The sequence below is a fragment of the Lonchura striata genome, chromosome 2, assembly GCF_050655825.1.
Source record: "Lonchura striata isolate lonStrDom1 chromosome 2, ASM5065582v1, whole genome shotgun sequence".
NCBI classification, from domain to species: domain Eukaryota; kingdom Metazoa; phylum Chordata; class Aves; order Passeriformes; family Estrildidae; genus Lonchura; species Lonchura striata.
Window position 1 is genome coordinate 122,856,049 of NC_140704.1, and position 25,476 is coordinate 122,881,524.

The window sequence follows — 25,476 nt, forward strand, 5'->3', positions numbered from 1 at the left end:
TAAACGAATGTTAACTCTTAACAGATCTCAATCTTAATTTCTGTACATTTACACAATGAAAACTGTAAAGTTGCCACCACTGGTTAAGCACATGAGGAAGAACTTCATTCCAACAGGAAAGATCCTTAAATCAGCTCAAGTATAAATGTGCCAGTCTCCTTCAAACCATCAGAGCTATCTAGTGTCAGCAGTCAGACAATATCCCATCTAACCAAGACTTTGTGAACTGGAATCATCCTGTAATACTGAAACCACCAACAAACCAGTACTGTTTAAAATTACATCAAAAAACCCAGAATCTCCACAGAAAATCAAGACTTAATAATGCTTATATTGAAAATATAAAAGCAATGCTTCCCATTTTCTGAAATTTAAAAACTTGTTTTGGAACACCTCCAGTTCAATCATGTCCCAAGACAATGGAAGGGTACAACCAAACCACAGGGATCTTAAAGCAAACATGTCCTTGCCCTCCCCAGCAAGGCTGACCACTGCAGGATTGGGAGCTAAACACTGCAGCTGCTGAAACTGGCATTGGTACCAGTTCCACTTTTGCAGCTTAGAAACAAAAATAAGTGGAGTGTGTTTCACCAAACATCTGCAGGCTCCATGGAAGGCTTTGTTTGTCAAATTTTTAAGTCTGTTCAGCTTGGGGACAGGTGGTTGTGCAGAAATCAGGTGGAAAAACAGAGGAAAGAAACCTCAAATGATCTCAAATAGGCTTTTTAAGTTGCTATATCACAGGTCCTGATATGCTTTTCCACATTAGTGATATCTAACTTGCCAAATACAAATACAAAGGGAGAAAGAAGGAAAGCATTCCCCATTGTATCAAAGTACAACATCTTTTATTTAGTCTTATACAACTGGTTTTGGGGTTGGTTCTCTTGGTAAGCATTTTCAACTTACACAGGAAATAACACAATGCCAAACATATGGATTTTGCCTGCCCCTCTCTTCAGCTATCTCTGTAACGGACTTATGGCAGACCAGTATTCCATGTATTAACTAATCATCAACAATAAGATAATTGTACCTTCCCTACCAATGAAAATAGAAAAACAAAAGCCAAAAAAAGCCCAAGTTTAATCACTATTGCCCTCAGGAGCCAGAGAGTCTGGCATTCTTGGCATTGCACTTCATGCAAGATCCATTCATTCATTACATCAGGAATACCATTTCCAGTGCCATAACTGTTGAAAGGGTATCCATTTATAGACATCTTGGATTAGTACAATCTCTCTTTAGTTGAGAACTATTATTTAAAATACAGTTCACAGAGATACTATTTTACAGGACAGAGAGACTAATTTTATAAAAAAACACAACACATCTAAATAGGTTGTAACAATGCTAGAAATAAAATACTTTCACATAAAAGTAGTAAATTTCTAGAGAAACTAACAGTCAGTGCAGAGGCATGGAAGCACTTACCACAAAACACCAAGAAAAATAAAGGCCACTTCATGTACATATCCAGTCAAGTATCAGATGAAATAGTAATGTCAGAAGCAGGCAACCTCTAGCTATTGCAGTGCACAGCTTCAGCAGCAAGCACACTTAGAATCCTACTAACATCTTGCTGGTACATAAATCAAAGTATTGTCTCAATCTTACATTTTTTACCTGAATGTTGAAAATGCAAGCAATCCGGATTGCACATCGTATACCCTCCAAACAAAGAGAGGCAACTTCGGTGTCATCACAGTCCTGTAGACCCACACTGAATGCAGCCAGGAAAGGTGTCCATGCCAACTGCAATGTATGCAAAGCAAGTGTTATATCAACAATTGCTGGTACTTGAAGGGAATGTTATAGTTTCACCATCTTGCTGAAGTGTAAATTCCTTTCTTAACTTACATAATTAACCTTGAAGCTGTCTTTTGATAAAAAGGAAACAATACACAAACATTAAAAAACACATTATAGTAGAAAGTGTGGTTAGAAGAGACATGAGACACAGAATGAGGAAGAAGTAATGTAGAGTGGAGATCCCCTCAAAAGGATTTGCCCTTTCCCTCACCAACAAACAAAGAGCCATCTTCAGATAATTGTGACAACCAAGTCCTGAAGCTATGTCAATTAGATGTCTGTTAGAGTTTTTGCATTCGCAGGACAACTTTTATCTTTGCACATTGAAAATCAGAGTAAACAGTTACTGTAAGAACCAACACACCATATAACAGGATTATGATGAAAAGTACATACTTAAGTAAGACTAGCTTATCCTGGTAACACCAGAAAAAAACAACAACAAAAAAAGGAGAGTAGTGAAAATAAGGCAAACTTTATTAATCACACTAAAATTATAGTACGCTAACAATAACAACAACAAAATACAGGACATGACTCTTGCCTTATCTCTTTCCTACTAACTGTGTTGCCCTTTCCCCCCCATCTTTTTGTACCTAAGCCACTACTGGTATTTCCCATTCTTCTTGCCGTAGGTGGCACTGAATACTGCAAGAGAGACCACACAGTCCTTTCCTTGTGGTCAAGGCTTCCTCTCCCAAAGGCAGAAAAAATAGTGAGAAGATGCAGAGGATTCTGCTGTAACTACACAGAGATGGAACACAACGGAACCCAGAATGATTTTAGAAATAGTTTTACCTGAAGTCACCCCACATGAAATACAGAGTCAATGGGCACAGAAAGGAGCAACAAATTTCACACTTAGTTTCATAATAAAATTATGCACCACAGAGCTCTAGTTTCATTTAAGCCAGCAGCTCTAAAAGCACTATTGTCAAAAAGCATTTAATACTCGCACATACCAGGCTGTAACTGTGGGACAGTATTAAAGGCAATGGATGAATTCAAAGATTCAGGATTTAATTTCCTGTTGTATCACCTTTAAAGGTCCCTTCCAACCCAAACTATTCTGTAATTTTTTGTTCAGAAATGTATGGTTTTTTCCCAATGCCTTCCTAATTTTCCCTGCTATTTTAACCAAAACTAATCTTAAAGCTGAAATAATTTGTTAAAAATTATCTAATGGTCTGTATACTGTGTTTTGTAACCAGATGTATGCTGTTATTTTTAGGCTGTTTTGTTAATACAGGTGAAAATCAAGCCTCAAAACCAGACAATCAATTCTGGGCTGCTTAGATGGGTGCATAAATTTTTTCTGTTTTAAAAATTCAGCCAATGTACCTGCAAACACAGTTACAATGATCAATTTTATGCAGACATCAATGGGTGAGATACGCAGAAATTTGTAATTTTTTACTGAAAATTTAAGTCTAAATAAAAAAATGTGAAATTAGATAGTCAAATTTCACAGTTCTCACTTATTTTTTGAGAAGAGGGCCCTCATTACACTACTGTCCTTAGTACTTTAATTAGTTCATTAACATCCTCAAGTAACTTCAAGTAATAACTTCTTATTTTTTGCACCTTCACAAAACATATTTAGGGTGTTAATTTAACCAGGGTGCTTCATATTTTGCTCCTTTGAAAATGAACTATGAAAATACACTTTTCAGACAGTAAAGAGTAGGAAGTATTAGGGCTGGTATCTCGAAGAAAATCACACTATGAATTTTACAGATGCCTGCATGTGAATTATTTAATTTCAGGAAGTCAGCAGAGAGAAAGTATAGTACATCTCTACCATGTGACACCTTGAACAGTGTATAAGTAAATCTTTAACAAGTTCTGTGCTTAGTGTTCCTCTGTACAGATCAAATACTGTGCTAGTTTTTTTAATAAGGTGACAAAGAACTTGCAATTTTGCCTCATAGACAGCAATCTTACAGAGAGATCCTCAGTGTGCCCCGGTGGCCAAGAAGGCCAATGGCACCTGGGCTGTGCCAGCGAGTGGTCAGCAGGACCAGGTCAGTGCTCTGTATTCAGCACAGGTGAGCACACACTTTGGATCCTGTTTTGGGCCCTCACCGCAAGGAAGACATGTAGGTGCTGGAATGAGTCCAGAGAGGGCAATGGACCTGGTCAAAGAGGTGGGGGTTGGTCTCTTCTCGCAAGTAACAAGGGAAAAGATGAGAGCAAGAGGCCTGAAGTTGCACCAGGAGAGGTTTAGATTGAATATTAGGCAAAATTCCTTCACAGATGCAGCTGACAAAAGTTGGAACATTTTGCCCAAGGAAACAGAAGCACCAACCCTGGAAACATTTAAAGACATGTAAATGCTGCACTTCAGGTCATGGTTTAGTGGTGGACTTGGCAGCACTGGGTTAACAGTAGGATTCAAAGCTTTTAAGAGTCCATTTCAACCTAAATGCTTCTGTGATTCTTGGGCCTGGAGCTCCACTTAACCTCATAGCACATCCCTCCAGGGAACCATTTGTTTATTCAGTAGTTGTGGTCTGAGACTTTACTTCCCTGCAGCGGGTTCAAAAAGGGGTCATGTGAGCACCATGACTTGAACAAGGGCACAAACAAGGATAAGGTAAAGCTGTAACATTTATCTCAATGGCAGATGACTGCTGTGAGTTAGGTATGCCAGAGACCACATCCAAGGAGCACACTGAGGCATCCTACACTATTGAACACACTCTATCTATGAATCTGAATCACTGCTATGGAAAAAGCATTGTTGATGCAGACAGCCTTGCACTTACACAATAGCAGACAGGTGCTTAGAATAATAGTTTAATATGGGTCCAGCTTCCTCCACTAAAGTGGACTCCTAGCTTTCTAAAGTATTAATATGCAAAAGACTACATTAGATAAAAGTTTCTCCTGATAATTGTTCTACTGCTTTAAGATGCTTTTTCTATCAGCACAGAAACTTAAATTCCAGGGTAAATGAAACTAGATTAGAAGGCTCAAAATCCTCTCTTTTCTGTAGCAAGTTAAATAACTCACAAAATGAGCGAAGTGCAGCAGATGCAGATACTTAGTATTTTCAATAAATCCTGTCAGTCATCATTTTGTATTAAGAAACTGTGATATTCTATATGATTATCTAAACATGTATCCCACCTTAAACATGGGTCTCACATGCTCCAGGTGTGTTGCACTGGTAAAAGGGGCCTGAACGTGGCTCACTGCCTCCATAAGAGCTTTAGCTGTTTTAGCCATTTGTTCCATTTCCAAGTTATATAGGAGTCTTCTCTGCTTCTCACTAGCAACACCTGCAAACACATTTTTTCTCTCATTTGTGCATCCTTAGCAATGGCATCTTTAGGAATATAATAATTTTACATTTTGCATTAAATACAATATTCAGATGCATTTTTCTATTATCTTTACTTTCTGAAATTATCACACAAACCTTTTCACATTTCTTTTACAATATAGATAAATTTTAACTTAAGACAAACTTGTATTTTAAATGCAAACTATTTTTAAAACTTTACAGAATTTTAAGATTTGAACAACAGAGATTTCTTCTCCATCACCTCAACTGACAGAATAAATATCACACCCACTAAGGTAAATTCAAAATGAAGAGATATTTCATAGGCATCCATCAGCATCAGTGTAAGAACTACATTAAACCTTTTCATTTCCATAACAGAACCCCCATCTCATGAAGATAGTGAAATCCAAGTAGCGTGTAATAATTATCTTTTTAAAAATGACAATAAAATATTATGTTAAGTGAATGAATATTGAAAACAAGTGTATTTTTTTTTTTCAGATGCACATTTCCTGCAATCAATCTGTTCATAAGGCTAATCTAGGACTTAAATCATACAAATATGTTGGGAAAAAGTTAAATCTCTCTTAATGTTCTCTGTAGAAAAACTAGAATGAGTAACATCTCAATCTTCACATTGTGTGAAACACAAAAAGTTCTTCTGTTATCTGAGCAAGAAAAAGATAATTAATAAAGTGCACGAATTAGGGCCCTAAGAATCAAATATTGCAAAATATTTGAAGACAATTTGGTTATTTCAGGAAATCACAAGTTACTTAAGATAAAGAAGACAGACAAAGTGTGTTCTGCTCCGTACCTATTGGCAACCATGTGACTTCACAGAGTCCCCCAATTTCCCTGTGCTGCTGCTCAACAGCAAAACCTGCCTCCATGGTCATTGCACTGATTGCCAGGAATTCATATGCAAAGGGAAGTGAAAATAAGCAGTTGTATTTAATGAGATTTGAGGTTAGCATCACACATTTCTGTTAAAAAGAAATGGGTATGAAATTAGAGGCTAGGACTCTGAGTTAAGTGAATGGTGTTTGCTTCATTCAACTCCTGTTTTAAAAAGGAGAACTTCATGAAACTGAAGATCCAACCCTTGAAGAAAGCTAGCAATGTCACTACTTACTTTGTTTACTGGATTTTGTGGGTATTGTTAATTCTTTTGTTTCTTTCATTGAAATCTTCTTTCCAGCTATTTCATTATAGATAGCCGACAAATATTCTTCAGGGAGATCTTTACTGTCATTGATACCTCTATTCATTTTAATATACTGTTCTTTTGTCATTTTATTCTTAACCTGAAATGCAGAAAGTAGGTGTAAATATCAACAAATGAGGCAAGCTTATAAATTACAATGTTCCCTATAAAACTGCCCAGCCCATTAGAAGTTACCATCAAGGATAAACCAATTGATTCAGAAGATATTTTAGGTTATTCAACATGTTGAAGACTACACTGTCAAATCTATAATATACCACAAAGCCATGAGTTCATTTCAACAGTCAACCATTCGGAAGGATCCACAGATCAAATGTACATCAAATTAGATGAACATGAAAAAAAAAAAAGAAAAAAAATGCTTTTTCTTGTCATACAGACCAAGCTACCATGCAGAAAGGCCTAATCAAAAAAACTTCTAAACCTCAACACCCATGAAACATAATCCTGTTACTTAAAAGATGCACAAATTTACACTACCTTACTTCTTACACACATGCTGGTGTTATATTGGACATCAAGCTTTTACAACTACATTGTCACAAATCCTGGAAGTTACATGCCTATGAATTACACAGATATTTATTCCAGCAACATACCTGTGGACTGTGAAGATCTGTTGTCAACATGATAATTGAGTAAGCTAAAACATATGCAGTATCTGCACTAGCAAAAAGAGTTTGCCTGAAGGCAGAAAGAAGAGAAAGAAGAGCAAATTTAATTATTAGTATTTTTTACTAATTAATCAACTTTCCAAAGTTCTGAAGAAGTAGTATATCTTACCCTTGGTTACATTCTAAATATCTAGCAGCAAATTTCTCCATTAAGCGATCAATTTTTTGAGCTTCTCCTGGTAGACGAAATCCTTCTAGAAACATGCGCAAAGCTGAAACAAAATCCTTTCCCGAAAAGTCATGTTGGTCTACATATGCATACATGACTTCTTTGTTAAATTTATCATTGTCTCCCAGGAACTCCCCAACCTGAGTCTAAAATAAGAATAGAAAAGACAACCTAGTGTATTTATATTTGAAAAATAAGTAACGACAACAGTCAAATGTCATACAGAAAGAGGCGTGTATTGCATTTAACTGAGACATATTCCTGCTTCTCCTCTATTGTCTGAAGCAAAGTATTTTGGCCATATATTCCATCATAATGCTCTTACATGCTCACACGTATCTGCCTACATTCTTCCTTCTCTGCTTTTTCTCACATGCTATTTTTTTGTTAGAGGAATTCCACATGTGTACAAGACAAAGTTAGTATTACCAATGATTGTTCTCTGCTATAATTATGTTTGTAGTTAATAAACTTATTACAGGAATGAAAAGCTTACTAAACTCAACTTCCCCCCACCCCACAGAGTACTGATCTCAAAACAGATGCAAAGGATGCTCAAATAAAAATAGCTGGTACTCAAAATACATAATGAGTTGATCACTGTCAACAAAATATAGTACAATGAGAAAGAGCATGCATTCAGATAAAGATGCCTGGATATGTAAATTGAGGTTAAAAATGTTTTAACGTCTGATTCTAAGCATTCATACTGAAATTTCTGACTTCAGCCACAGTTGCAAACACAGGCACCAGTGGGTGTGGCCTTTATGCATAATGGTGAGAACTCCTGTTTTAGAAAGTCAGGTTTCTCATGGCAATATTAATATAAGATATTCCCACCCAGATATTGCAGGACCCTTCCAAGTTGAGCAACAGCTGCTAGCTGTAAAAAAATCAATAAACTAATCTCAATTAACTACCTTTCCTCTGGGGGCAGAAAAAAGTGCTTTTAATGTTGCTGCACTACATTATTATTTTCACTATCCCTGAAGGACAGACACTTCTGGCAATTCCTTACTAAAGTATTTAGGATTTACGAAGTTGCTTCAAGCTATACTAGCAACTAAGTACAAGTTTTGAGTCAGCTCAAGTAGGTCAGTCTCTTGCTTTACACATTGCTGAACCACAGGATGCATAGAACACAGGGTAGAGCTCTACCACACCCTCCAACTCAAATTCCTTGACCTGAAAAATTTTAGAAGAGAGAGAAGTTTCCTTTTCTTCATTCCACAGTAATGTGTTACACATTCTAAACATTATCAGCTGATTTGTAATCAATATAAACACAACAGTAAAAGCACAGACAACCATCAGGAAAACATTTTCCTTACTGAATCTAATCTTTCCTCTTGATGCAAGAATTGAGCAATATCTTCAGGGGTAGTGCCAAGCATCCCTTGCTCTTGCAGGTACTGAATCCCCCTCTTTGGTTTCTTGTTGAATCTGTGCAATGAAGAGCAAGATGGAATGAAAGTTAATCCTTTTACCCATGCACAAAGCTGTACCAGCCTAAGTAAAGAAATCCAGAAACTTCAGAGAAGATGCTGAAAAATGTACATATTAAATATTTCTCCTTTACTGAACTGCACATTAGAAAGGAATGAGCCATTTCCATTTACTCTGGCACTCATGAAGAAAATAAATATTCCATAAAGACGGCAAAATCTTGAAAGAACAATTACGCTGTTGATTTTTATCTTAATCTGTATGAAACAACAAACCCATTAGTTGCCTGTAAAAATGGAAACACACAAAACATAGAACCAGGAAATGGAAAGAAACAGAAGCCCCAAAGGACTTAGGCATATATGTGCAGGGTCCCAGAATTGCATCACAGGAAACTTTCATTTTTGCATAAAACTGACCTCACTGAAGAGATTAAGGTGACAAATATAAAAATCACATGGAAGATTCACGTCAGACTGCACTGAGAAATTATACTATCCTCCAGTTCTAATTATGACAAGTTAATTAATCATAAGAACTAATCAGCATAAGCATACAGGCATTTTCACCAGTAAAATGTACATTAAAATGGGTCACATTCAAATGATCACGAGTTCAATGTTCTTTTTATCCAAATATAAAAACCTTATTTTTAGACAAGCAGGTCTGCAGAAAAAGAACAAACATTCAGAGTACTCATCTTCTAGCTGTGAGGAATTAGGTTAACACAAAACACTGTTGACAGGCTCCAAAGGGGACACCATTCAGCACTCTTTCACCAGAGGAAGTGCTGTTACATCCAGTTTTTTTCCTAACACAAGATGAGTATCTATGAGGAGAAGGAAGAAAAACCCAGGAATCTTCATAGCTCCAAAAGAATCCACCCTCCCATGGGGTGATAAAAGGGCACTCACAAGTCAATTCCTTGTTCTATTATTTCCTTTTGCTGTTTTAGGACTTCAAACTGCTCTGGGTTGTCAGTGCCAGACATCTGTGTGCTGTAACTGCCAATTCCCGATGAAGCAGTAGAATCCAAAGAATTTAAGCTTCCATATCTGTTAATTGTCTCAGGGTGTTTGATTTCACTGCTGTCCTGTTCTGTGGGTTTTTCTTGGCCTATAAATTGGAAAGGGTTACATATATCCAAAATACATACAGTGAAAAGAAACAAAAAAATCACATGTCAAATCCTCAATGCAGGCTTCTAAAACTCAGGGTTATCTTCAATTATGTATTTATTATATCTATATATTCTGCTTTTATTTGGGTTGGGAAAGTAAATAATTATTCAAAAGTCACTACAAAATATCAAGAGAATTCTTTCAGTTCATCATATACTAAAAGTCTTAAATTAAACTATAATTTCCGTCACTTGGGATAAAAACCCCAACACCTCAGAAAACCAAACTAGAGCTTTAATATTTTATTTTCAAATCCAGTGTCACTTTTAACTTGGAGCAACAATTCAAAGTTTTTGAAACACAGTGTCTAAAAGAATTTAGGCATGCCAAGGAGTTGGTGCTCTCAGTTCATGAAAATAGCCATGCTAAGCACTCCTAGAAAGTTTACTACTTCACCTATCAACTTTAAGTGCTTAATATGAAAATTCTGGCATAACCTTAGGTTGGATGAAAACAAGATTAAAACAAGTAATTATTTAGTGACTCCACGGCTTACAACATTCAAATTTGTACAGCTATAAAATGTGTAAGTAAATATTCAGTAAGTAAGTAAAAAATGCTCTTTATTCAGCTTACTTTAGCAGTTATTTAATCAATATGAAATTATATAAAAATCAGGGGAGCTTCAAAGAAAGTTTTGAGACATTTTTAAAATCAGAAATACAGAAAATAACAGGATTTAGACATTTTTCAGTCCAGTAGCATTCTAGGAATTCATACAATTTGGAAAAGACAACTAAGCCAACTTGTTTAAATTACACCAAACTTATCAATATTTCTACCAAAGGAAAAACAGTCTGGACATTAACAGCATCAAAATACTGGAAAAACACACTGAAGTTCTGTAGCATCTCATTACTAAAGGCAGAAGAAACATATCATATGTCTTACCAAGGGTTGTCTGGGAATTGGGATTTACATATTGATCCTTACTCCACTCCACCATGCATTTCAAGATTGATACTAAGCATTCCAATCCTTTTTTCCTCAAACTTAATTCCTAAAAAAGATTTCATGAACAGTTAGTCAGTGGACTGGAGAGTTTAGTCACAACCTATCATGCCAAGAAACATGAAACTTCATAAAGTTTGGTGCAATTTTTACCTGGACATTGGACATGCCAAGTTCTTGGCTACCCCTTCCTTGAGCAATCTTTGATAAGTCATTAACCAGCCTTTCAAATATATTTGCTGCATTTAAATCACAATCATAGTTCACGTAGATGTCCACCACGCTCTGAGCATCTATAAATAAAGTGACATTGTCAACCTTGGAACAAAAACTAGGTAATTTAATGAAAGGCAATTACAGTTTTATTCTTTGAGATGAAAATCAAAATCTAGAACACAACAGTCCTTCATACCTGCACATATCCTTGTCAGCGTTTGTATAACCATCCACTTATGATCAAATGAGCTAGTAGAAGTTTCCAAGATATACAGGAAAATTTCTTTGAAGAAAACCTAAAAAATATTCCAGGAAATGGGAGAAAAAAAAATTTATTACAAAAGCAGTCACTAACTTTGATGGTCAAAATTCTGACATACTTCCTAAAGCAGCACTTTAGAAGTACAGGAAATCATGAAAAGACAAAAAAAAAAAAAAAAAAAAAAAAAAAAAAAAAAAAGAGGAAAGGAAGAAATACAACTTACAATTGGTACATGCAAATTAGGAATTTGCACTATTTACTTATGTGCTTCTGCAGTGCTGCCCTGGTTTATTTTTTGAGCACTCAAAAGCAGAAGAATTTGGAATAATGTCAAATCCTGAAGGACAATTCAGCCTAAGAAGAAGCCTAAACTGCTGTTAAGAGGTCCTTTGGGATTTTGAAAGAAGAGGTATTACCTCATGACAAAAATACTTTATAAGATGATGACATTATGGTACAACTATAAGAAACAGCTACTTATGCAAATTTGAAGAATTGGACCTTGATTAGAAGAGAAACGTCTTGACACAAAAGAAACAATCCAGAGTATTAGATTATTACTAGAAGAAAGGTACTGGTCAGGCACAGCATGCAGCACCTCCATTAACAGGAAAGCTACTCTTCACTAGACTACAGGTAAGTTTGCCCTGAAAATATTTTATTACAGGTGCTGTTGTTTGGAACAGGAACTATTTTATCCCCTATCAATTAGTTCCTCACTAGACTCATCAGCACCACAGGCTAATTCAGCCAAGCTTGCTTAGCAGCTAAACTAAAGGTTCTTCTTGCTTCTTCCCTGTGCAGCAGCAATTGCTGTAACAGCACCTGAACTCAGAAGTGAACAGGGCATTACATCACTGTTTTGTACTTATGAGAGCTCAGCTCTTCACAGCCACCTGTGGATCCAAATCCACAACACACAGTTTTACTAGACAATTGCTGAGAGTCTCCAGCCAATCAACTTCTCCAATATCATCACACGAATATCCAAATATATAGCTACCCTTGTTTTTAACATTGACTGTTCCTTCATAGCACAGAATTTTTAGAGATTTTCATGCTGTTAGCCAGGTAGAGAAACACATAAGGCTGTTTCCACTTTAAGTCATACATCTGGGGAAAAACAGCAACACTGATTTTTAGGCAACTTTGGTGGCAAGCTATTTCCTCAAGCAAAACATGCTAAAAAATAATTACATTTTATTGATCTCTTTAGAGAAATAGAGACACACAGTACAATGTCAGCTATCTTAATAAGGAAGCCATCCCTATGAAACCTAAGGAGTATAACACATAACAATTCAAAGACTTGTATATGCTTAAACATACTTAAGAGTACTAGACTGATCTTAGCCACAGTTTTATGTAATCAGAGAAAGACAAAAATTTCATAAATGTCATGTTGTGACTAACCTTCAGGTACACATTTGGTGTTTTCTGATTTTTTTACTCAAAGACACTAATTTTAAAAATTCTCTGGAACTAGAAAAAGTATTTATTTTCTGGTAGAAAATTTAAAAAATAAGTCACTGATGGAGCAGAGAAAAAGGTTTCAGGGACAGAAACTAAACCCAAATCTAAGCTAGAAGAGAAAATAGCTGGAAGCACTGCATACTATCAAGGCACTTCAGATCTCTATGCCTCTGAGACCAAGCTGTCTTCTTGCTTCTGGTGTCACCTTTGGAAAAGGATATCCTGGAATGAAGAACTTCTCAAAACCATAGTTATGGTTTACATTTCAACTACTTAAAAATGCTGTTTATCAGTATATAACTTATGGCAATTCACATCACAGAGTTGAGACTTTGTTCCTAATATACTGGAAAATTAAACCAGAAAATAGCTATTTATTATGTCTGGTCAACTGAAGTATGAGTTTTAAGGTATTCAGAGTTATGAAAGGGTGGTAATGGTAAACACAGCTAAGTGACACCCCAACTCCTCTGATATCTAGGATTTGATTTGCTGCAAATATATTCATTAACCCATTCAGAATTACTGTTACAATACAACTAAGGTACAACTCAAACTATTTTACTGTCAGAGGGCAGTGTTAGCTAAATATTTAAGTCAACAGGCCATGGGAGGGTCACTTTCAACAGAATCTGAAACTTTTCAAACATGCCAGAAAATTCTTACACAGATGAAAAAGGCAGCCTCAATCCCAAAATATATAGATTTTGCATATTGTAAATCAGAGCATATGGCTCTCCTTACAGCTTCAAGACACAAACTGCATGTGAAGTTATCTACATTTCTACCCACATCTTCAGAATAACCTTTAGGATCAGTAGCTGAAAGAAGAATTCTTAGCTCACAATCAGGAAAAAGAAAGAAGTTTCTAGAAACTGCTGTATCCTGTACTTTGTAATAGATGGGTACTTCAGCAGCATCAAGTTTTTGCATTTGCTATTCACAAGAAGGAACTGTAGCCCTGATATGTGGTGATGGTCCTTAGCATACTCTAGAACCTGCTACGTTAGTGCAGGGCATCGTATGTTTGCCTTGTATGTCTTCATTTTCTATTAGGAATTTGTGAAAGGCTGGCAGTGATGGAAACCTATCAAATTTCCATAAGGAAAGCTGACTGCAATGTGTTCACCACCCACATGCTAACTTGTAAACTCTCTGAACACAGCAAGTCCAACACGTTCTGGGAGGAGGCTGCGGGACTGAGAACGGCTCCACCCAGTCTGTCTGGTGTGCCAAACCCTGCACACACACTACAGTCTTGCTGAGCACAGAGTTGCCCTTGAAGCTTTTTAAAATGCCTCACATTTTCAAAGCACATTCAATCATTTCTATCCAATCTATGCTCACCCATGTACTGTAAATTTGACTGTTTTTTCCCTACAGAAATATCAAACAACCTGGTAAATGATCACAACAAAATTTTCTGACATGCTACTGTCAAAATGAGGTTTTTCCTCCAAAGCTGCCATAACACATCAACTTGTCCAATGACATTCACAGATGAAGTGAATTCCCTGAATTCAAGGTCTTTGTAACAGCAAGATTTATCAACATTTCTAAGCATTTTTTCATATACTTAAGCTCCACATGGATGGGGCAATCTGTCAGCTTCAGTATTCACACCTGAATCCCCAGACAAAAAATTACTAAAATAAACAGCAGGGACACAGAGCAGACAGTACTACTTTATTCACCACAGAATTAAGACCTTTAACACACTGGACACCACAAGAGGATATCCATGTGGTTGAACAGAGTTGTTCTGAGAAGCTGCTTGTACCTCATGCACAAAGAGCTGATCACAAGAACTTACCTTCCATATATAGAATTACAGAATATTCTGAGCTGGATGGGATCTGCAAGAATCATTGAGTCCAACTCTTAAGTGAATGGCCCATATGGGGATACATTTCCTTTGCCCTATGACTTAGAACTGACCCACTGAAAATTCACAATGCCTGCCAGGACTGAGAGCATTTATTGCAAAGAATATGGACTTTTATTTTGGTTGGGAAAATAGTCCATAGTCCAAGGAGTTAAATTTGTGTGCACACCTTTAGAGGAAATGAGATCTTATTCAAGACATATATTTACAGAGGCCCTGATAAGCAAAGGAAGTGGCTACAATAATGGAATAGCTGGAACTTCCCCAGGAAAAAAAAAATCTGTTCAAGTGATCTCAAAGAAAATCCACAATGCTCTTCATGACACTAGTTTTTATTCTAAAAATCTTTTGCAAAACCATATATTGCAAAGTCTTTTCCTGAGTGTATTCTTTTTCTTAATTTATAATATGCAGTACTGGGCTAAGGTTTCTTAATCATAATATTGAACACTGGTTGAACTTAGCCACAAACCTACTCACTTCTGAGTATTCAGCAACACTCTGCAATAGTACCATGCCACAACCAACAGAAAACTTCAAATTAAGGAAAATCTAGGAAATCTTACACAAAAGCTATGAGTCATAAATGAAAACAAATTTATTTCACCAACACCAAGCTACACAAATATAAACAAATGTTCACTTAACACCTCCCACACATTTAATTAGAAATTAATGTAACATACCTCAATCTGCATCTTTAGATGAGTCTTAAAGTTTGACAGGAGGGTAAGAAATATGGAAAGTGAAAGTTCAAAAACTTCTGGAACCGATGAGACTCCATTTTTTGATAGTGCAACACAGAGGTACTGCTTTATAGCATTAATGAACATCTCATTTGTCCTGAAGACTGGTCCTGCATTTTGCAGAATGGACAGAAGCAACTGCAATGAAAGAATCTTTGATCGCAGTTCATGAGATCTAGAACAAAACAGTGCAGCACATAAGCCCAGTGTAAGCCATAAAAAAAAATTCTCTTGAAAAGTCAGTACAAGCCACAATGATTTTGCAAGTTGAATGTTAATGAGAGAAACTCAAACTTGACACAACTAGTTGCAGAAAGGGTCATAAAAAGATGTTGAGTCTTTTTGTGTAACATTGTTCATTTTTTAACCAAGAATGCAGGGGAATACCTTTTCCAGAAAAGAAAAAATTACTGTTGAATGACTCTCTCTTCTGCACCACAGAACAGCAGCAACAGGCAATGCTGCCCTTTCAGCCAGAGGATGAAGGACCATTCTTTCCTGTTAACAGAGCTTTGGAAGATCCCATTTAAAATCCAGCCCATTTACCAAACCCTGACTAGTAAATGGTGGAAATTCCTTCTCCTCCTCTATTTCCACCAGCATGGAAAGTTAGTTGAAGGACTATAAACATAATACTTTCTGCCAACACTGAAATCTCTCTTCTCAAATACAGCACTTATCAGTCACTATGCTCATCCCACTCTGAGAGCAGGTAAGACAGAAAAGATACCTATTTTAAGCATGGCAATCACCAAGTCAGCCAAGGGAAGTGCTGTCATGTGCTCTACAGTAACATTCTTACAGACTCATGTAAACTAGAATTCATGTCAGAAACAGTGCAACTATTTCTGCTCTACAAATGCCAAAACAACAAACACAACAAACAGCCAAAAACCCCTGAAATGATACATGAAAAAAGCATAAAGGAAATCTGCACCTATTAAAATCCAATGCAATAAATAACATTCCAGGTGCAAGAATTTAAATATGAGGAGAACTTCAGTCATAAATAAAATATTAAGTATTGCCTATTTCCAGCAAGTGCCAGCTCCCACCTGAAATCCTGGACATGCTGACCATAACAATTTTATATGATATGTAAAGCCCACTTAACTTAGAACAGGTTTAAGGTAAAAACAAAAACCAGTAAGCAAACCTTTGAGTTATATTTCACCCCCATCTTATTTTATTCCAGGAAAAAAGGAAACAAAAACATTAACCAGGCTCCCAGAAAGGAAAATGCTGATCTTAAGTCCCAGACTTGTGATTTTAAGCTAAAGCTTCAAGTTCAGTTATCCAAAATCTAAAACTATTTTCATTACAGACTTCATAAAAAATTTCACTGAAAATAAGATTTTTGAAGAGGCAGAAAAGACTCTTGAAATGCCACAGATATCCCACACCTCTCCTTCCAATTACAGCATGTTTGTAATAGTTAATAAAAAGCCATCAATGCCTCAGAACCACTGATAAATCCTAGGCACTTTTCTAAATATGGGATATCTTCAGATGTATTTGCAGTGAATTCTGGTTGCCCTAAATGCCTTTTTCTCAAATTTGTTTTTGTATGAAGAGCTTCGTCAGATCTAGCATGAATTTCAAGGACTCCATGGATTCAGATGAGATTCTCCAAGTGCTTCAATAGCTACCACTGCTCTTGGAAGGGCTGTTAATCCACTAAAGCCTTTAATAAATGGACAGCTTTAGTCTCGGAGTACTAACTAAAACCACAGGATTTTCAGCTCATTTCCTAGAAGACAATTCTCAGAAATAGTGAGGAAAAACCCTAATGCCTCAGTCTTCATTCTCTAATATCCTGACTTTCCAAAGTACATTGATAGATAATTTAAAAAGGTTCCTAGATTAAATCTTCAAACCCTTTTGACTACATCGTATCTTTTCAACTTATTAAATCCATATCATTGATTTACCTAAACCATCTTAAGCTGTCTTAAAGTTACCTGTTTTAAAAGCTAGACTCGGAACAGTAAAGGTGATATTATTTTGAAGAATACCAGGCCTTTCACTGTCATTTGAAATCATACTACAGTTTCAATTTGGCCTTTTAACACTCCTTAGAACAAAAAAGCACTCCTCTTGAAAATTATTAGCAATTATTCCTACTGTGCAAATCAAATGTATATAAATTATATGCATATAAATCCAAGATCAGAAAGCAAATGTTTCTGCTGACACTCATATTTAATACTGGCACCCATCTATAGAGGGGACTCTATATTTGCTTTACAACTAACAATTCCATAAATGAAACTGAAGACATAGTATCTTCAGTCAGAAGAAATAGCCAAATAAAATCTTTGTTATCAAATATTTGTGTTTTGATTAAGTAGGCTGATGGAAGTGTCCAACTGGAACAAAAGAATGAAACACTTCATCATGAATTTATCATAACCAGTTATCAGCTCCAGGTGAGGAGTTTATATTAAGTAGAGCTGAGGATGTGTACTGGATACACAAATGTGCTGGTTTCAGCTGGTGTAGAGTTAATTTTCTTCCCAGTGGCCAGCACAGAGCTATGTTTTGGATGGAGAGCAATATGCAAGAGATAAAAGAAATTACAGGGCACAACCAGCAATGGTTACAAACCTAGAAATACCAAAAGCAGAGTAATGTGAATAAACCAGAAATACCCGATAATCTTCTATACAAACTCTTTTCAAATGCATTATAAACAGCGACCAGGAAAAACATGTTGTATTTATAAAAGGATAGGTGTTAAGAAACTTCTGAACAGGTATACAAAAGATGTATTAAAACATAAAAGTACTTTTCCAAAGTTTCTACGTTCTTTTCACCATACTGTTAGTTTCTTATTAACAGGACTCACAAAAATATTTATATTATTTATTTTTATTGTCAGATTAATTAGGAAAACTTTTAAATTCTACTTACTTTGGATCTGGTGGTCCATCTGACAGGGGCTTCATGGAGAGTTTACACAGTGACCTGAATACAAGGAAGGCATCCTTTTGTAAAATGTGGGAAAACTTAGCACCAGGGGTAGGTCCTGAAGAATTTCCAGATTCCTAAGGAAGTTAACATATTTCAGTATTCCATTTTTCATTAGCAGGGTGTGTAGGGAAATCCCCACCTCTGAGCAATAAAAAATTAATATATTATACAAATATAACCAAAACACTTTAGCTTTATGGTCTCAATATTAAAAAAAAACAACATTCTGCAGTCCAGCTCAAATAAAAGTCACTACTAAAAATGGCCGACTCAGTAAGAAGTCAGAATTAATTAAGCAGTGTCATGAAATTAGGTAGGTCAAGTTTAAGTAGGGTAATTTGCAGTGAATTGCTGCCAGGCAATTTCAGTAGATAACTGGTTTAAAAAGACCCAAACACCTGACTTTTTAATAGTCTGAGCATGAACAGTTTCCTATCTGCTGCCAGATAGATACATTTGATAAAATGTCTATGGTAGAATAAACATCCCTATTACTAATTTCTTGCAATTCTGTATTATTGTTCCATACATAAGCAACATGTTTAATGTTAAGTCTTCTATTTGTATGGCCTACATGACTGTAACTTTTTGAATTTAAAATTATCATTCTCAAACCTAATTACTCAGTACACTCTGACAGCAAATATTCTTGGTCAGCTGACAAGTATATACATGTCTCATACAAGAGAGGGAGTGTATTTTCACATTTCTTTTCTTACTGAAAATCAAATCCTCTCAGACATGAAATTCTTGATCTAAAATCACTGCATTAAGATCATGCTATCAGCTTGAAATTTCTAATTATTGTTTGAAAAGAGCACACTGAAATTACACAGGCATGTGTACAATTTGCTATATGTTTCACTATTTATATTGAATACTAGTTTTACAGTTTTTCAGGAGCACTTCACAAAACATGGAACTGAGTTCTTTTGAACCGTAAGCCAATGGGACAACTAAAAACATGCTGGGACAAAAAAGACGTCACATGCAAAATTTATTCAGAAAAATTTCATTTAAGTAGTGCATTGAAGTAGAGTAACATGACTTAATTATTGAAATTCATCTCAGTAACCTATTTTATGGAATTATACTAATCACTCTGCCCAAGCGTTGGGCAACATTTAAAACATAGTACTTTTTTTCAGTATTTCCTAATTTTATCTGCCTGTACCTGAGTATCGTTGGAAGAGACAGATAATCTGTCATCGGGTAAAGATGGTGTATAAGCAACAGAAATTGGAGTCCCTGGAATTCCATTTGCCTGAATGTTTTCACTGTCACTGCCATCCTCTAACGATACAGTTGTGCCATCACCACCTGCAGTGCCTTCCACATCTATCAGAAAAGATGTAAAAATGATTAATGAATGGTATATGAGATTAAAAATTAAAAGGAGCTTTTAAAACATTTAAATACTAAAAAAATAATAAAGATGAGTTTAAGACAGAATTTACATGGCACTACAGAACTATAAAAATTGCAAATATTCTTAATTCCCAATAATGAAAAATTACAGTAAGAAATTTAATTCTAAGTTCACATTGTCAGGGTCACCCCTCTACCGAGTTTTCAAGAAGTATTGGTATGGGATATCACTCACTAGTCTGATAAACAATTTCCAACAAACTGAAAAGTACAGTGAGACACTGCTACTACAGAGAGGGACCCACTTCTGAAGAGTGTTCATATAGAAACAAAATAATCATTAAAAAACAAAACCAGAAAACCACCAAGAATTTGCATTTTAAAAGAAGTCTACAATATAGACTGTAAATCAATGTATGAAATCCTGTCCATTTTACTGTTAAATAATGCACTGCTAAAGTCTGACAGCACAACTGCCTTCTTCAGCATGTAAGTCATATTTAAATGATAGTAATTTCAGTTAAATATCTGATAGTAGTAGAATAATTCTTAAGGTCAAGAACCAGACTGCAGTCACTACTGACTAGACAGATATTAATATAATACCTCCAACTACTATGTTCACCATTTCCTGCACAATACTTTCTACAATTTCTTGTGCCTTCTCTTCACATTCATTGCTTTCACCGTCGTATGTTCCTCCATCAGCTTTAGAAAGATCTTTATAAATAAAAACAAACACAAACAGGTATTCATGAGAAACTCCAAAATTAAGAAGGCATGTTGCTTGCACTTAATATTTCAGAATAAATGTTTGGATGGTTCAAAAATAGGTATTTGGAGGATGCAAGAATTCCAGTAGTTAATCTGTAAATGGCAATTAATATACAGGCCTGTGCCAACAAAAAACATCCATTTTGTATCTTCACATACATTAAAACACAGAATACTTGTGGGTTTTGAGATGTTGTTCTCAAAAACTTTCACAATATTACACAAATGCAAAAAAAGAATTTTTGCTACAGACTCCCACAGAATGCAGGACTTAAGTATGCTCTTGAGGGACAGTGATAAGAAGGACAAAAAGGCATTTTGCATTACTCAATTACTTGAAAACCTATGCCTTACTCCAGATTTGGGACAGAGAAAAAAGACAATCCTCAAGCCTTTCTTTTCAGAGACCCTTTGCCTCCCTCCGTGAAACAGAAATACACACTGATTACTTTCTGCTGCTGTGGCTTGGTCAGCTTCTGTCTGTTCATTTTCAGCACTAGAAATGTCAGATCCATTTTCTGCTTCAATATCTTCTTGAAGGTTCTTGTCCACATCGTTTGTGCTGTGGTCAAGCTCTCTCTCATGGTCTTTGGACAGCTGATCAGCCTGTGCTGGAATATGTCTCAACTGAGGTGATTCAGGCTCATGATGGCTTACTGGAGACTGCTGGAGATGGTGCTGCTGTCTGTGTCTTTCCTTTTCCATCTGTTTGGCTTCCTGAAGCTATAAAAGCATTGCAAACACACAAAAAGTTCACTATCAAAATAAAACAATAAGATACATTATTTCATAAAGATCACATCTCTATTGTCTCTGCTTACACATTAGCAGTTTATGAAAATGCATCTTTGTTTAATCATAAACAAGTTCAGTATGATGAGATAATCCATTGCAAGAGGGCTGCTTCCCAACTATGCACATAATTCACTATCAAAGAAGAGATGAAGGGATGACTACACTACATAAACCATAGATCCAGGAGTTGTCTGTCTTCTCTCTAAGGGAGCTTAGGTAGTAGATGTGACAATAAACAAGAAGTGTTTGGAAAAACATCACGGCAAACTATTTTTTTGTGTTTTGTGTGGTACGTTGTTCTGGAATTCCCAAAAAAAGAAGAATTTCTGTGACTTCTGTATACCACCCCCACCCCAAAACTCCGTATTTTCCACATACTTCAGAGTGCAAAACACAAGAAGAAAAATATCAGATACCAGATTTTTTTTTTCCCCCGAAGTACCCAAGTTAGAAAAGCTAAAAAGCCTTAATAATGATGAAATTAATGTCTCAAGCTGGTTTGCTTTCAAGAGGTAGTTGCCATATAAAGATACTCACTGCTTGATTTTCCATACGTGCAAAAATGACATTCAGCATTTGTGTTAGAGTTGCCTTGGCTGTAGTTTGATTTATAAGATTTTTGCTTGCTAGGTAGATATTGTAACAGGTTCTTACAGCTTGTAGTACTGTTCCTTCGTGGATTTCTATGTGTTGAGATGTTACTGCAGTGAGCAAAGCCTAAATAAACACACATTTACCAGTCAAAACATTTACCAGTCAAAAAGTTTGCAAATTAATAAATACCAAAACTGGACTACTTCTAAAATTTATCTAAACACATATTTTGAACTTCAATTTAATTATGTTTTCCCACATACTCCTGTAACTATATTGGAAAACCATACCAGTTATATTAAACTGATTGTTTTTCATCAATATATCTAAGAATCATATGTTTCATAGCATGTAACAGCAAGTAGTAACTAAAGAAACCATCAGAGAGGTAGCTAATAGAAGTCATCCTCACATTTTCTAGACACAAAACTGGCACAGACTACCCATTAAAGCCTGGAACGGAAACCAATGGGTCCAAAAGTTGTTGTAGAAATAAATGTAAATGTGATGAACAAAGACTGAATATGAGGTTAGACAGCGATACTAAGACTACTGCCCTTTGTAACAGCTTTTTCTGGAAGATGCTAGAAAATTGTGTTGGCCCCTATGTAGAAATATGCTTATTTCTTCCTGTTCCTAGTAATATCTGCCTCTCTTTAAATAAATGAAACCACATAAGCCTGTGAAAGATCAGATAACACAGAAGTAAGGAACAAATTAGCTTTATGTGAGGCAGAGTCAGGCTTGATAAAAGGGTAGAAAAAAAGGCAGATAAAACCTGAGGACAGGGTTTGAAAACATTGTCAGATATGTGTGCAGGAGAGTGGAAAGAAAGGGAGAGAGAGCCTGGTTTGCAACAGTTTGTATTCATCACTGTAATCTAGTAGAAGGAATGAGTGAATTTGAGCATTAAAAACTTTGACAGTTACCATTTAATGGCATGTTTAGGGTAATAAAGAAGGAACTGGAAGCACTGGAAAGCTCCTATTTTTTAAAAAATTTATCACAGTTGAAAAATTTCAAGTGTTGGGTAATTTACTCGTCAAACCACACCTCACATGTCTTACTGACATTGTCAGAACTTCTATACACACAAGGCACCAAGAAATGGAGAAATAATACCCATCACTCAAATCCCTTAAAAAGGGATTCAAGTCACTCTTGAAAACAAGCCGAACAAGTGGAGCCCAGGCATAAACAACTATTTTTTCCAAACCACTATTTTCTGGACCCAACACAGTACATATTTAGATTTAGTTAATATTTCTTTCACTCAGTTACAAATTATACCACTGACACATGTACACACACATATTTAATACATCAGTTTAAGAACCACCTAAAGCTTTTTTCATTTGGAAGACAAGGTCTCTTGCAGCCTAGAAGTCAGCACACTAATGAAAGATGCAGTGGCATCCAGCCTCCATCTCTGGTTCTGATGATGTCATTCATAAAGTTACTCCTTTGTGTCACCTTCTTTCTTCTTCTTAAATTTGGATGAGTAAGAAGCTGCCATTTGAAAATTCAATTTTAACTTCCATCTCAGTTCAGGGAAATCCTATGATAGTTTTCACCCAACTTTTAATAATAAAAAGTAGAGCCAGCTAGTACAGAAAGGTGACAAGCCTACAGATAGATTATGTGCTTTTTTATTTTAATTGGCTTAACAACTTGAATTTCCCAAGTTTTTTCAGTATGCTTCTTATGAATAGTAGAGCTTGGCTCTTTTCACACTACCTGATTAGAGGTGTGGAGGCAAAGAAACACTTCAAACACACACTGAGACATACCTCCTTAATATATTAATCCAAGTTCACTGAACAATATTTTCTGTGTAGCCTAAGGAATTGATCTTTCTACAGGGCATCTCCCTGCAGATATCAAATATACAAGAGCTGACAGAGCTCTTGATAGTCACTTTGGGTTTCTTTCCTTCCCAGGCACTAGATACAAATCTTAATGACTACCATACACATTTGCAAACTGATAAGCATTTTTAGCTTTGATCTTTTGCTAATATCTTCCATCTTCCTTACAATTTAGAGTCATCCTCAGGCTATTAGTTATTCTAACTTCACATCTCTGTCCCATTTCTCTTCTGCTATTATGCCAATCTAGTAGAAATATGAGAACAAACAGAAGACAAACTATTTTACAATTACTTTCTGAACATCCTTCCCTCTTGACAGTTTCCACTTAGGCCTCAATTTGATGACATGTCCTAGACAACATCATCTGATTCTCTATCATAGAAGAGTATATCATTATCACAATGGCATGACAGCTAACCCTGAGAAACCACATGTTATGATCAGGAGTGGCGGTACTGCTCCTCTGAAACCCTTGTGAACTCACCTGTTAGAAAAATAAACCCTTTCTCATTTTCTGCATGTTACTCCCCCTTAGTCTGTGACCAAACAACTACTATGTCTATCACAAGGAAGAAGAGAGGGGTCACAGATGAGTAGTGAACAATCACTTCAGGCCCCAGTGAACCAGGATTACTCAAAATCTGAAACTGCTACACATATCCTTGAGAGATGGAGTAACAAAAGCTCTGCCTTCCTCCCAGCAACACTCTTTACTCTTTTACTCTTACTTTGCAAACGGTACAGAGCATGAAACCACCTGTGTTACTTTAAAAGCTACTCATCAATACAAGTAAAAATCATAGAAAACAAAGGCACTCTCAGGTGGTTCTCTGGTGTTATGTTTTTTTTTTGTTTTGTTTTGTTTGTTTTGGTTTTTTTTGTTTGTTTGTTTGTTTTTAGTTGGTTGTTTTTTTTTTTTAAGTGATTTCTGTAATTGCAGAGTATTAAATGCTTGCTAGGACAAGCATTAGGTAAGGCAAAAGTCTGGGAGCATGAGGTAAGGCAAAAGTCTGGGACAGAATAACAGCTCTCTGCAGAGGTCAGAACAGCAAGCTACTCCTATGGAGTCACAGCATTATTTTGCTCTTTTCTACCATAGGAAATTTTGGTGCTCAAAGCTTTGTGCAATTGAGTTCCCACTCCTTCCGGTGACACTTAGCTCATCCACAGTATCCTCACTGTGAGCTAATAAATAAAGAAAAAAAAATAAATAAATAAAAAAGCCTGCTTTATTTACTTTTCCCCTTTACTGCTCTTTAGAAACAGAAGGAAACCTTTGTGAAAGGTTAGCACTACCTCATTCTCCATCAGGTCCTTACAGAAGCTCTCTCTGTCACAAAGCCTGCAAAAACTACCAACAGCCAAACAAGCCTTCCTTGTCCTGAAACTATGGCTACCATCCTGATTCTGAGTTTGTTTCCTTATGCTTTCCCTCCAGTATATTTCCTTCATATTTATTGTTCTGTGTTTGGGAAAAGCCCTACAGTTCTGTGCTGCCACCCACTTACTATAAATAAAGCTTATTCGTTTTTATAAACAACCATTGGATGTCTTTGGGAAAGGACAGGATAACTTCCTGAGTTACAGATTATCATACCTTTGTGTGACACCCACAGTATTTTTTCTTTTAGCCTGAAGCACATTTGCCAAGTGAGTTTTCTATTATTTAAAACAAATGCATTAAAACAGTTCAGGAATGTGAAGCAAAATGAATGTAATTTTAGAAGTAAACTAAATTAACATAATCCTCTACTAAAAAATCCAGC

The 25,476-nt window shown here is 36.0% G+C and overlaps 1 protein-coding gene across 3 annotated transcripts in view; it reads right to left on the reverse strand.

Annotated features, from left to right (window-relative positions):
- ARFGEF1 (ARF guanine nucleotide exchange factor 1) overlaps window positions 1–25,476 on the reverse strand; it is an 83,776-nt gene that overhangs the window by 23,995 nt on the left and 34,305 nt on the right. Inside the window, exons 5-20 of one of the 3 annotated variants that reach the window (XM_021555587.4) lie at window positions 21,783–21,962; window positions 20,900–21,173; window positions 20,283–20,396; window positions 19,483–19,646; window positions 18,249–18,382; window positions 15,276–15,510; window positions 11,166–11,265; window positions 10,907–11,046; window positions 10,694–10,802; window positions 9,536–9,737; window positions 8,507–8,618; window positions 7,116–7,321; window positions 6,932–7,016; window positions 6,240–6,411; window positions 4,945–5,096; window positions 1,627–1,755 (exon numbers count right to left, since the gene is read on the reverse strand). In XM_021555587.4, the coding sequence (XP_021411262.3) occupies window positions 1,627–1,755; window positions 4,945–5,096; window positions 6,240–6,411; window positions 6,932–7,016; window positions 7,116–7,321; window positions 8,507–8,618; window positions 9,536–9,737; window positions 10,694–10,802; window positions 10,907–11,046; window positions 11,166–11,265; window positions 15,276–15,510; window positions 18,249–18,382; window positions 19,483–19,646; window positions 20,283–20,396; window positions 20,900–21,173; window positions 21,783–21,962 (2,508 nt within the window). Of the gene's footprint in view, window positions 1–1,617; window positions 1,756–4,944; window positions 5,097–6,239; window positions 6,412–6,931; window positions 7,017–7,115; window positions 7,322–8,506; window positions 8,619–9,535; window positions 9,738–10,693; window positions 10,803–10,906; window positions 11,047–11,165; window positions 11,266–15,275; window positions 15,511–18,248; window positions 18,383–19,482; window positions 19,647–20,282; window positions 20,397–20,899; window positions 21,174–21,782; window positions 21,963–25,476 lie in introns of all 3 variants that reach the window. The other 2 variants (XM_085572165.1, XM_085572166.1) reach the window with 2 other exon arrangements.